This window comes from Sinocyclocheilus anshuiensis, unplaced genomic scaffold (assembly GCF_001515605.1).
Source record: "Sinocyclocheilus anshuiensis isolate Anshui unplaced genomic scaffold, SAMN03320099.WGS_v1.1 scaffold282, whole genome shotgun sequence".
NCBI lineage: Eukaryota > Metazoa > Chordata > Actinopteri > Cypriniformes > Cyprinidae > Sinocyclocheilus > Sinocyclocheilus anshuiensis.
In genome coordinates, this window is record NW_015544154.1 from 648,984 (window position 1) to 662,687 (window position 13,704).

Genomic DNA, 13,704 nt, shown 5'->3' on the forward strand with positions numbered 1-13,704 from the left:
AAAAAAAAAAAAAAAAAAAAAAAAAATATATATATATATATATATATATAAACTTAGGCTTATTATATATAGTTGCTGAACAAACCCAGTGTACTAAAATAACTAAAACAACAAGAAAAAATGAAAATTAAATATACTTTAAAAAACAAAGACTAATATAAATTAGTATAATATAATTTAAAAAAAAACAACAAAAAAGGAAAACATAACAATGAAAACATTCAAAATAATAATAAACACTATAATCGCTTTGATATTAAAATAACACTGATATGTCACAAACTACATATTTGGCATATGTACCTTTTATTACTTTTAACTGTATTCTCGTATTTGAGATTCATTGGAGACATTTCATGATTTGTTGACAGCAGACTCAAGGAAAGGCAAAAATTGGTTGATGTTTCCCATTAACATATTTTATTAGTGATTATCAGGTTTCCCTTTCTACAACATATTTGTTGACACTCATTTAGAGAGCTTAACGAAAGATACAGAGTATTGCACATAAAAAAAGAGAGAAATGAAAGCGAAGGTAATGAAAAATTTAAAATAAATCCAAGTACACATTTTTTAAACAACACTGCACGCTAGAAATTATAGCGTGGCCTGGATATACAGTATGTGCCTTTCAGTACAATTGAGACAATTATCATTTAAATATATGTTTAAAATAGTACTTTATTTAATATAACTATGAACTATTACATACAAGTTCAAACTTAAGGTCACATGCATTAAACTGCTAGACTCAATGGAATGCTATATTTCAAAGTTTTGATGCTATTGAGATGGCAAACTCAACATTGCAACTAAGGGATGTTTTGCACAGCACATCATATTGCACATAAAAAAAGAGAAATGAAAGCGAAGGTAATGAAAAATTTAAAATAAATCCAAGTACACATTTTGTAAACAACACTGCACGCTAGAAATTATAGCGTGGCCTGGATATACAGTATGTGCCTTTCAGTACAATTGAGACAATTATCATTTAAATATATGTTTAAAATAGTACTTTATTTAATATAACTATGAACTATTACATACAAGTTCAAACTTAAGGTCACATGCATTAAACAGCTAGACTCAATGGAATGCTATATTTCAAAGTTTTGATGCTATTGAGATGGCAAACTCAACATTGCAACTAAGGGATGTTTTGCACAGCACATCATGACTATTTTCTTTTTCTTTTTACATTTAGTCTTAATCTTTAAAAAAAAAAAGAAAAAGAAAAGAAAAGAATCACACGGACACTTACAAATCTTGAATATAAAATGTGATCAGTGATCTAGTCACTTGATCTGGCAGTCTGCAGTCTGGTACTTGTATGTGTTTGTTAATTTCTGTGGCACTGCGGAGTCACATCTGGGTTTCACCATGTCAGCAGCACAGCCAAATAACCAGTAGCTCAAAAGTTACAGCACCTTAAAAACATTAGAGGCAAGTATTAACTGTGAATCCTCATATATTGTTCCTCAGAGAAATATAAAGAATTATGCTGAACCATATTCTGTCTTGTTGTAAATACAGCTTATCAAAACTCTGCACTTTTCTTTTCTCCAAAGATGAAGGTCAGCAATCAAATCTTATAGACTAATAAACAAAACTATGAAAATCATAATTGAAATTTTTTTTTAAATCATCTTGTGAAATTTGGACTCAAATGCAACTGAAAAAAAAAAGTTAATTTTCACTTACAACCTTCCTTCTTTAATAAAGGAGTTAAGCCAAGCAAAAAGCATAGCAGTACTCAAATGCATGTTCAACCTCACGGTAATATACATGCAATGCATACAGTACTTTTACAGTAGTTTTCTATTCATCAGACAATGGTATAAGATCATCATCTCTCTCATCTTTGATTCTGCTCTGTGACAAGAGCTTAAACCAGCACTATCATTTATTTCATCAAATCAATTCTTTTTAAGCCTTATATGTTACACTACTGACAATGCAGAAAGAAAAACGTTTTATGACATGTTTTCTATCCATTATCCTGCTAATTCTGACCAAAGAGAAGTAGTGATCTTGCCTTATGTCTTTGAATCAGTGGTCAAGAATTTACTCTTTTTTAATATTTCAAAATGTCATCTATATCCTCATCGTATATTGACTGGACAATAAGAGCTTTTGCAAGTAAGGTTTAAGATTAAGGTTTATGTGCCATATAAAAGCCACAATGTGCTTTGAACAACATGAAACACACTATAACATTTTTGGAATGGGTTTAAGTGTAGTATCCATGGCTCACATCTTTCATACAACCCTATTCAAAGACATAGAAAAGACTTCCATACGTAGATTATTCATTGAACACCATGCATTTCTATTGCCAGAAACTTTGGCTTACATTTGTATTCTCAGCCATCCTTTCTTTCCATTCCTTTACAGTAAGCAATTTTATCCTATACACATTTTATAACCAATAGCATTCAAGGGGAAATCATTTTAAGGTGCTAATGAATATAATTTTCTTCCAAATTGGATAAAATAAGTAATAAAACACACCTCTGAACTTCATAAACACTAAAAAACAATCATAAACTCTGTGAACATACATTTTATACATCATTTAATGACAAAATAAGATTTGATTTCAATACTCCCACTGTTATTCAGCGTTGACAAACATACCATCTAAACATATTCTTCATTCAGTTGTTTTTCAGCATCAGTTCACAAACAGAATTTTGTCCTGATCTAGTAGCAATATATTATTTTTGTTATTATCAGTTTAATGTTGTTGTTGATGCCATATATCATTCCACTATACAGATTCAAAGCAGTTTCATCTCTGAGTCAGGAATGTAAAGTAATTTGTGCAAAACACACAAGCTGCAGCACAACTCCATCTCTAGCTTATGTATCTTAATTATTATTTTTTAAATCTGTTAATCTTATTTGTTTACTAAATTCCTATTTCTGAAATTCTAGCACCCAGGTATTTGTTATATCTCTCTGCTGAGGTATATAGCCTCAATTGCTATTTGCACAGTAGGTATCTGAATGTGTGATAACTTGATTAGATGATTATTTTATATATAGTGAGTGTATGTGTGAGCTATGAAAGAGGATGATGCAGGTAGTGTAACTCAGGGACTCAAAGCAACAATATCATTTAGAACAATACATGAACTGATCAGACGAAAGCAGGAGAATTTCATCTAGTTGAGCTGCAGTATTTAGGGAACTTCTGGTGTTCTGTTCAAAAATAAGTGAAGAGGTATACTTGTGCTTTAGTTAAATGTCATTGTAAACTAGGTTATTGTATTTAGCACACTCATTTGGCAACCTTGTTCAGTATAAAATTACAACTGGGAATATAACCACGAAATCTAGTTAAAACGGGCCCTGGACCAAAATCTAAAGGTTAAGAGTGTGTGTGTATGTATGTATTGTACAACATAAAGGGAAAAGCCACCCTGAAAAGTATACAGTGAAAGGCACGTCTTCCTTCGGTTCTCCTGCACTCTAGTAACTTTCCTCACCAAGAAATAATAATCAAGGTTTATACCATTTGACTGGTGTTTTTGGGCAATAGACAGTATGTGCTGGTTTAAACCTTGGAAAGTTAAAAAGCAAAAGGTTAAGAATTTTACACTGAGAAAACTACAATTAAGGCTGTAACGGACCATTTGAGAATAAAGATGTGAACCTGGGAGACATGTTGAACTTAGAACTCTATTTTGCAGGCTGGGAATGACTCGTCCTGCATCACAACTGTGCTGCTGCTGGCCAGGACCATGATGTTCAGCTCCTGTTGCTTCTCGTGGGTCTGCTGATACCATTCACGGGTCACTTCTGTGTCATGAGTAGGTATCAATGTTACCTACAAATAGGACAGGGTAAGACATTAATAGTATAGCATAATGGCTGACTTGAACTGTTTTGAATCACTTCAGTTCTCCATTGGAGTCACTGACTGCAAATAAATTAACCAAAATATGAATATGCATAGCATCCATAAAATATCCATCAAATTACAAAGTTCCAATGCTGACATCTACCACACAGAGAGCAATTAATGAATATTATACCTGTAGATTGGATCCCCACTGTGCCTTTCCCTCTAGCAAGGCATCTAGTACACTGCGGCTCGGTTCTCCACTGCTGGAGTCGTTTCCACTCACTACATAATATGCAGAACGAACACGTTTGAAAAACTCCTGGTCCACATTTTTAGCACTGCAGTGGTTGGGAATGTAGGCCAGATCCACATAGATAGGAGGACCGGGGGGCACAGATGAACTGCATTTTGCAGAATTTGAACCTGTTGGAAAATTAAAATGAACTAAAACTTGCTGTCAGTGTGATGCTGGCAAATAAAACAACTGCTCTATCTTAATTGGCAGATTCAAATGTTTATGTTCATACCTGCACTGTTCTTAACGCCATTGACAAGGCCTTTGCCGGTGTTGTGGCTTGACCTTGAAAGATCGTCCTCCATTTCCTTTTTCCTAAGAGAAGTGGTGTGAGTGGAGGGCTCCTTGGTTGGGGACCTCTTCCGCCTGGCATCAGTCTTGCGAGCAGGAGATGAGGACTTAGTCTTACCTAATTTACGTAAACCCTTGGTTTTGGAATCTTTCTTGATTGGTTTGTCGGTTAGGCTTGACAGAGCCTCGGGATCAACCATACATACATCAGGGCGAGGGGGACAAGGAGCAGGGTCCATCATTGGTGATGGGAAGGGATCATGATTTTTAGCAGGCGACCTAGATGAATAATGCTTCCCCCCATAAGCTCCAGATGATTTATCTACAGGCAGGTAATCTGCATCCTCATCAGAGTCATTGTTTCCTTCTGCTGTGATCGATGGACACTCTTCCGTACCTGGTGGAACATCAGAATCTGACTGGGAATGCAATGGCTCACTGACAGAGGTTGGAGGTGTGTCCTCCCCTATGGCACTAATCCCAGCAGCCATGGCTCCAGAGAAGTGTTGCAATTCGCTGTCCTCGCCATGATGACTGTGAGAGTGGTGTCGAGGTTGTTTGTGAGATCTGGTCTTCCCCGAAGGTTGCTGTTGATCGGATGCTTGGCTTCTCTGTTCCTCATTTTCTTCGTCGCTGGAAAGTTGACATAAGCTTGGGTTGATGAAGGATGGAGATGTGTCTCCTCTCCTCTGCTTGTACTCACAGGAGGAATAGCCTGGAGAAGCTGTGGATGAATGTAGACGGATACCAACATTTGAAGGATAGTCGGAGTCATCATCGTGTCTGCTTGGATCATCTGCGTAATAGGAGGTTTGGAAAGGTTGGTCTTTGGATGAAAGAGAAAGAGGACGGGCTGGGTGCTCTGGCTCAGTCTCTTCTTCTTCTTCATACTCATCTTCATGTTGATAAAGAGGTGGGGATGCTCCTGGGTAGATGTCTCGTTGCTGCTGCATTTCCCATTCACTTGGGCTTCTAATTTTCTTCACATCAAATTCTTGGTCTTGCATCTCTATTTTTGACAAGCCTATCCCCTTGCTGGATCCTCCAAAAGCCTCTGGTGCACTCAAAGTAACTTCTGCAGGCCCATTTGTTGTGTCTGGTTTTGTGGGCTCAGGGAAAGAGGATGTATGTGAGGTAAGCGCATCTGTGAGAGTGGCTCCCAAACCAGAAGGTATGTCCTTTATTAGTGTCTCACCCAAGGAAAATGTGGCATTTTTCTTGTCTGCTTGAGCTGTAAGTGGAGATCTTTGGTACTGAAGTTTATCCTGTTCAGTTTCGTACATATAATCGTCCTCCTCTTCACTACTCTCTGTGTCTTCATAGTACTGTTTTTCAGGGCACTCAAATTGAAGTGTTGATGAAGCACCATACAGATCTTCAGGCATGGTGTCTTTCTGTGTGGTCAGAGGCATTGAGGTATAAGGTCCAGTCGCACCAAATTCAGCTTGTAATCTTGAGTCCTCATCCCACTCCGATTTGTAAAAGCACTGACTTTGTGGGCCTTTATCTGAGATATTGCTTGTAGAGTAGGCAGGTTCTTTCTTATCACCTATACAAGTACCAGCATGTGGAGGGAAAGGCTTGTTCTCCTCAAATGGTGATAATGGTGAGAATCTTGCAAGGCTAGAGGTGGATTCAGCTGTAGTGGTTGCAGGGGTCAGCTTTTCAGACACTTCTAAATATTCATCCTTAGCCTGCCCACCAGAACTAGAGAAGGGTGAGTCCATTACTGGTGAATGTTCATCTTTGAAAGATGAGTACTCAAATCCAGTACTGGCTGGAGTCTCTATCTCATCCCCAAACTGGTGGCTAGTGGACAGAGATGCTGAAGCTGATGAGGAATGACTGTAAGAAGAGGAAGAGGAATATGCTGTGGCTGACATAGTTGTGTAATTGAAGCCCAATGAAACAGGGTCTCCTGTTTTTTTCTCTGCTCCATCTGGTGTCTTTTGCTTGTTGAACTCAAGATCTTTGCCATCATAGTGAGTAGAGAATTTATCTTCAGCAGACTTTGTCGAAAGGGGTAAATATGACTTGACATCTTTCTCATAATTTTCTACAAACTCATCTCTCTCCTCACTTGAAGAACGTTCAAATCCAGATGAGCCTGTAATATGACTTTCAGTAGGAAAACGTGAGGCATCACCTTTAACAGTTTGCACTGAGTCCTTGGGACCCTCATGGATTAGAGTGGATTCACATGTCGATGAACCTAAAGATTTCCCATAGGTGTCAGAGCCAAAGCTGTAGTGCTGTGTAATGGTGTCTTTCTTTTCTTCCTGGAATTGAGTAGGTACAGTGCTGATGTCACTGCTTAGAGGATGCTGGGCATCTTTTTCTTGTCTGTCTTTGGCACCTTTCTCTGTATCACTATCACTTACATGCTCTCCATACTCCTCATCCTCATCTTCATCTTCTTCGTCTTCTTCATCTTCATCCTCTCCATCAGCAAACATCTTCATGTCTCCAGCCACGATTTCTTTTGTGCCAAATGTAAATTGGCCTAACATAGAACTTTTAGCACTGTGAGCAGAGATGAAGCTGTCCGTTGCATAATGGCCTGACTGTGATGCACCACCCTCTGCCAATCCACTGAAATCAGACTTTTCAAATTTAACTGAAAATGGGTCTCTATCTGCTGAAAAAGATGAGTTTTTCGCAGTTGTCTTTTCTTCAACTTTATTTATTTTCACAGAAAATGTTCCTTCGGATGTATCCTTTAACTCTGGTGTCCCATATATACTTTGTGTTTCACTATATAAAGTTGATGATGTTTCCTTTTCATCTGATGCTTTAAGGTCAGAAATCTTGCCAGTGGACGAATCTAGGGATTCCTCCTTTTCTGTTTTCTTTAAAGTAACATCAGTATCATCAAAAGTGTGCTCCGTTGGCAGATTTGGAGAGTAGGAATCCACTGAATTTGATTTACTGTCGTACACATCAGAGTATGTAAAGCTTTTCCCAACGTAGGGTGTATCTTGCCTAACCACCCTCTCAAATTCACCTTTGAGGCCCTTCTCACACTCAGGGAAGGAATACAAGCTGAAGTTAACACTTTTATCGCTGTCCTTAGAAATCACTTTTGGGTCGTCTATCTCTGTGAATGACGCATCTTTTTTGCCTTGGCTTGCTGACATGGAATCTAACTTGCCCTGTGGTACTTTTATGCTTGAGTAAGTACCATCCTCAGTTTCACTTTCATCTTCCTCTCCTGAGCTGAGCATCTGGGATTTGCACTCATGGCCCAAGTAGGTCACATTTTGTGGTTTATCTTCCTTATCCATAGAATCTTTCTCATTTTCAAACTGCTTCTCCTCTTTTAGGGGTGATGTCTCTTCAGAGTTTTCTTCATCAAGAAAATTGCACTCCCTCTCCTCTTTGTATTTAGTTTTACCACACACGTTATAGCTTCTTTTTCCATAATAATCCTCTTTATCTTCCTCTTCATCCTCTTCTGAGTCATATAATGCAGGTTTCGTGCTGGAGAATTCCTTTCCAAAAGGATCCACTTCATCATCAGTTATTTTCACAGACTTTTTGTCAGCAGGAACCTCTTGGGCCAAACACATCTGAGAATCAAAAGTCTCCTTATCTAGTTTTTCCTCTTTGTCCATAATCAGTGGCTTTTGTGACCTCTCCTCAGTGGGAGAGTAGCTACTGCTGGTCGGTCCTGATTGTGTAGGTGAGGCGAACCTCACAGTGCTGTCATCTGGGCTGAGGCATCTTTCTTCACTCTCTGAAATAATACTTGTCTCTGAGGTGCAAGGCAAATTTGGTGAGAAGGACAAACTTTTCTCAGAGGTGCCCAATTTAGATTCATCCTTAGAGAGTGAGATTTCCTTTTCATCTTTTTCTTGTGTGCTAACATACATCATCTGAGGAGAAATAGGTGCTGTTGATGTGGGAAATTTATTAGAAGCTTGTTCAGTGTCTTGGAGCATGGCAGCAGATGCATAACCCTCATGGATCTTTCCAAGTGGCATATCAACATTCGGTGTCTGATCCTCATCTTCTTCCTCATCTTCTTCATCCTCATAATTTGTGGGAACAGTAGCCTTCACTGCATTTTCTGTTTCTGGCACAATGGGTTGATATTCTTCTGAAGGAGGAGATTTAAAACACTTATCCTCCTCTAAGGAAGAAGTTGGAGAAATAGTTCCAGCAGAGTGGTGGTACTCCTTTTTTTGAGTGGCATCTGTCTGTACAAATGATGGTATACTATTTACAGTATCTAAGTATAAAGAGCTTTTCCCTGCATCTTCAGTAGGTGGTGCTGTCACGGATGCTATAGACTGATCTTCAGTAACAGATGTTGCAAAAGATGATAATTTGTCATATTCAGTGATGGATGTGGCTGATGATATATGCTCTTCTTCAGCCAATGGAGCCACAATTATATTGGTTGCGTAAGCTGATAGGACTGACTCCTGGTCTACTGCAAAACCCTTTGATGATAACTCAGAAGCAACAGATATGGTTGGTGGTTTCATGCCATGAATGGTGTCAAACGTCCCTGGTTCATCAGGAACTGAGATCTCATAAGAGCTGACATCATATTGAAGATGTGGCATTTGCTCCTCTGTTTCCTCATTAATCTCTTCATCAGAAATGGTCTGCTCTGTCTCAGAGTAACCTGGAATGGTTTCATCTTGGATGAAAGACACATGCTCCGCAGCACCCAGAGGTTTGGCAGATTTAATGTCACTTTGTTTTGTCTCCCAGTCCTTTCCAAGTTTTTCTTTCCTAGCCTCATCAGATTTGTACTTGAGCTCCTCTTCATGCACTAACTCCTCTGCCTTCTCTAGCTCTGCTTTCTCAATCACATCCTCTTCTTCTTCACTGTCACTCTTTTTAGGTTTCATTTCAAGCTCTTTCTCTTCTTCTTTTGCTTTTTCTTGCCATTCTTTATTTTCGCCCATCTCCAAAAAGTCAGATGTTGTAGCACTTTTCAGTTTTGTGGTATAGTCATCCTCTATGTCATCTTCTGTAGTAGCACCTTCATTCTCAAATCTATCAGTGGTTTTAGAGTGGGATTTAATTTTGTTTACTCCATATGGTACCCTTTCCTCATGAGGGGACTCTGTCTCAACATCTGTTGTAGTTATTCCTTCATCAGGAGATTCAATGTGAGGGACAACACTGTCCACTGCAGATTGAAAATTTGGGAGTACTTTGCTCTCTGTGCGCTTGGAAAGCTCCTCCTCCAGTCGCAAGGCTTCAAAATCCTTGGTAAGATCTTCTGGGGAGGAGACTAAGGACCTGACACTCTCCTGTTTCTCTACTGAAGCTTGCTTAGCAGCTGGCCTGTTTTCTTGCTCTTTTGCAGCTTTAGTTTTTTCTGTTTTAGGCTTTACTTGAACCTTTGCTTTGTTCAGAGTCTTCCGGACCTCAGGGGTGAAGGGCTTCAAGTCAGGTTTTGTGATTTTTCTCAACTCTGGCTTAATTTTTTCTTTTTCTTTTTTCTTCTCCTCCTTACTTTTGGGTTCTTTTTTACCGTCCTCTTTTTTTACATCTGTTTTTTCTTTCTTTGTGTCTTTCTTTTCCTGATCTTTCTTCTCCTCCATCTTAGATGCTTTCTCCTTGATATGTTTTTTAGGAGACTTTTCTCTCTGCAGCTTCTTTTTCTCCTGCTTACGTGAATCGGGTGATGCTGTCTTAGGTTTAAGTGGTTTGGGAGTTTTAACAGCCTCTTTTATTTTCTTATCTTTCTTTTCAACTTTGTTCTCTTTTACAGAGTCACTCTTTGACTCAATATCTTCATTTGCCTCTTTCTTGCTTGCTTTTGTAGTGGAAGACATTTTAGGGGATGATTTAAGACTTTCTTTGCTATCAGTTCTCGGCTTCATTTTAGTTTGTTTAATCAGTGGAGGTGGAACTCCAGATGACATGTCCTTTTGAGTGGCTACTGGATATCGCAAGAAATCTAGATGCCTCAGCTTTTCCAGACCCTCAAATATTTTGTTTTGTGGGGCATTTCCAGGAAACAGCACTCTGACAATCTTTTCTGTTGGACTGGCAGGTACCCACACAACCAGAGCTGTCACTGATGTGAGGTAAGGAACTGAAATCTCACCCTCTTTGCCATTGGCCAGGACAATACCAGTCTTAGCTTTACTGTTACCAGCCCACTTCTGCATGAAGAATTGCATTTCCTTACTGTCCTTGAGAGGATTTAGAATATACATGTCAAGTTTGCCAACACCCAACTTGTGAAAGAGTGTTAAAGGCTCAATTGTGTTGCTCATAACTCTGTATAGAGGCTCAGGTTTGATGCCCAGTTTGTTAAGGTACTGCAATGTGAGAGAGGCCTCCTCAATGCTCCTCTTTGCTTTCAGCGTGGATTCAGGTGCCTTCAGCTTGTCTGGAACATTAAAGAACACAACACCAAGTTCTGGTGAGATCAGGTTTTTCATCCAGTCTCCATAAGTATTAGAACCACGGCTCTTCTCTTCCTCCTGCTCTGCTATTTTTCTCTGTAACAGTCCATTTATACCAGCGAGATTATCTGCTCCTATGTGGGTAAGGAGAACAGAATCAATCCTATCCAAATGTCTGACCAGCTTCCAGAAGCAAGATTTTCTGTCTGATCCACCATCGATTAAAATATTAAAACCATTGACTGCAAACAAAGCAGAGTCGCCCCGTCCTCCAGGAAAGATATAGCAGCATGGTTTGGACAACTTCAGGAACCCTCCTGAGGTTGGTGGTTCCAGGAGCTCAAAAGGAGAGGGAACATCCACTGTCTCAGAGACATATTCTGTAAACTCGCTCACCCCTTCCATCTCAGGCAGCACGGGCTCTGGGTTCAGTCTGTACTTGAGTATGCTCTGCTCCTGTACGTACCCTAGGGAGCTCCAGCCCCCTTCTCCTTTACAGGACACAGTCAAACAGGCTTGCTGACTTGCAGATGGCTGGTTTAAGATATCTTTAATCTACAGAGAAAAAAATCAAAATATTTCTTAAAGTTCAATTAAAAAATTAAAAAATGTAAAGTGCTGTGAACTATTATGGGACCTATAATGGTGTAGTAGCCACTTACCCTACAACTTGAGAGAATGTCAGAGAATTTTTTCCAGCCAAACACTCCACTTTGCAGGATAATATCAGTGCTCTGTTCAGTACTTTGCCCACTTAGGACCAATAACTTATGTCCTGCTGAGTCACAGAGCAGTGTTCTGAACTATAAAAGAAAGAGAATGCATTTACTGTTATGTTTGACATATATCTTAAATGGTTATATGGTTGCATGCAAATAAAAAATTTGGGAGAACTTGGAGAGGTAAAAAAACACAATGGTTTATTTATAGTTACTTCTATAGCAATATTCTCCTCAGAAGGATTCACCAACACAACAGTCTCAAGGACATCACTCTTGTATTGCAAAAGTCTCTGTCCTAAAAAAAAATTAAGTGGCGTTAAAAACACTAAATGCTTAATATGGCATACGCCATATTTACTTACAATATTATTTATTTCAAAGATTTTGTTAAAGCATTTTATACTGTGAAAAATCAGAGATAAAACCTTGCACCCTATTGGGATGATACAATCACTGCCTTCATGCATTTCATTACTGTTTATTCACTATTCTTTGTCTCTTCCTGCTGCTGTGCAAGAGTACACTAATCCCGTGAAAGCAGTCTTCTCAATTCCATGCAATCAAAACAATATTGCAAAGCTTCTGCAAGCAAATCTATTGCCTGTTGCCATGGGGATAGTGAGCTGGCGACTGCTGGCAGCCACGTTACACTGACCTAGTCTTGGTGCTGCGCGACGCATTGCAGCATTTCTGAAAGGGTGAAAAAATCCTCTCTCTAGCTGAAAATGTAAATCCAGCATTGTACAGTTGAAACATACAAACACGTCTATGACCCCGTGCATTATTAGGCTATAATAAGCATAAACCTCTCATTGGCTGTTTAAAGGTCACTGCTTTAGATCTTTCTATAGGATATTTATAGGGTCATTTTCACAGCAGTGAGAAAGGAACAAGGACGTTTGGACTTAAATAGCACACTGATGATTTAAAGGCACAATATGTAAGATTTTTTTATAAAAAAATCCAAAAACCACTAGAACAGTGTTATATATTTTGCTGACTTGTGTACTTACATTATCCCAAATGTTTAGAAGAATGTTTAAATCCAGAGAAATAAGCAATTTTAACTAGTGACACGGACCGTGTCTATAGTGTCACTGTGTCGCCTGCCAATGACGTCATAACTAGTGGTCGACTGATACTGGTTTTTTGACAGCCAATGCTGATATCTTGGAAAGCAGGGTGGCCGATGGCCGATATAAATGTATTTATTTTAATTCATATTTAAGAAATTTGAAATCATTTGAAAATGGATTAAAAAATAAATATGTAAAATAAACATACTTATACTTTAGATGACAAAGTATTTTCCACAAATAAATAAATATTTAATACAAATATAATTAAAAAGGTAGTAAACTGTAACCAACAGAGCACTCAGTATTCTGGGAAATTTGTACATTGGAAATTTATACATTGGGAATCATATTTTTTCCAAATAAAGCCAAGGTAACACTCTTTTCCACAGTGAACCACCCCTTTAATACAAATATAATTAAAAAGGTAGTAAACTGTAACCAACAGAGCACTCAGTATTCTGGGAAATTTGTACATTGGAAATTTATACATTGGGAATCATATTTTTTCCAAATAAAGCCAAGGTAACACTCATTTTACATACAGCACACAGTGAAAATCACATGAATATGACAAGTGAGCAAATGCATAAAGCACAGCATAATTTGAAATCATAAATTTAATGCTTAATGCATTCAATTTTCACGGACCAAAAGTCACGCAGAGAACACGCGATCATGCAGGTCACATGCACACTTCACAAGACCTCACAACTGGATTCGAATAAGTTTGCAAGGTTTGTGAAATTACATTTTCATTAGCCATTCAAAGATTTGTTAAAATGATGTAAATGCATATTTGCTGAATGCTGACGGCAAACGAGAAAGTATTATAATGTTTGCCTTTTTATTACTAATAATATAAAAGCAATCATTATAATACTTTTTGTATACATCAAGCGTAGCGTTAGTTCTGGCAGGTCACGTTAGTCAAGCTTGCATCAGCTGACCTTCAGCTGATCCCCATCTACCTATGGGAATACGACACCTATCTAAGCATTCAATGAAATTTTCATTAGCCATTCAAAGATTTGTTTAAATGTTGTAAATGCGTGTTTGCTGAATGCTGACTGCAAACGAGAAAGTATTA

General features: G+C 38.4%; 1 protein-coding gene across 5 annotated transcripts in view; it reads right to left on the reverse strand.

The window, feature by feature from the left end:
- Positions 1 to 861: 861 nt before the first annotated feature.
- LOC107695348 (microtubule-associated protein 1A-like) overlaps positions 862 to 13,704 on the reverse strand; it is a 28,279-nt gene continuing 15,436 nt past the window's right edge. Inside the window, exons 3-8 of one of the 5 annotated variants that reach the window (XR_001634986.1) lie at positions 11,751 to 11,833; positions 11,479 to 11,619; positions 4,381 to 11,371; positions 4,044 to 4,276; positions 1,152 to 3,835; positions 862 to 1,121 (exon numbers count right to left, since the gene is read on the reverse strand). Coding sequence is in view for 4 of the 5 variants with exons in the window: in XM_016495223.1 (XP_016350709.1) it covers positions 3,680 to 3,835; positions 4,044 to 4,276; positions 4,381 to 11,371; positions 11,479 to 11,619; positions 11,751 to 11,833 (7,604 nt within the window). In the remaining variant the exon portion in view is untranslated. Of the gene's footprint in view, positions 3,836 to 4,043; positions 4,277 to 4,380; positions 11,372 to 11,478; positions 11,620 to 11,750; positions 11,834 to 13,704 lie in introns of all 5 variants that reach the window. The other 4 variants (XM_016495223.1, XM_016495221.1, XM_016495222.1 and 1 more) reach the window with 4 other exon arrangements.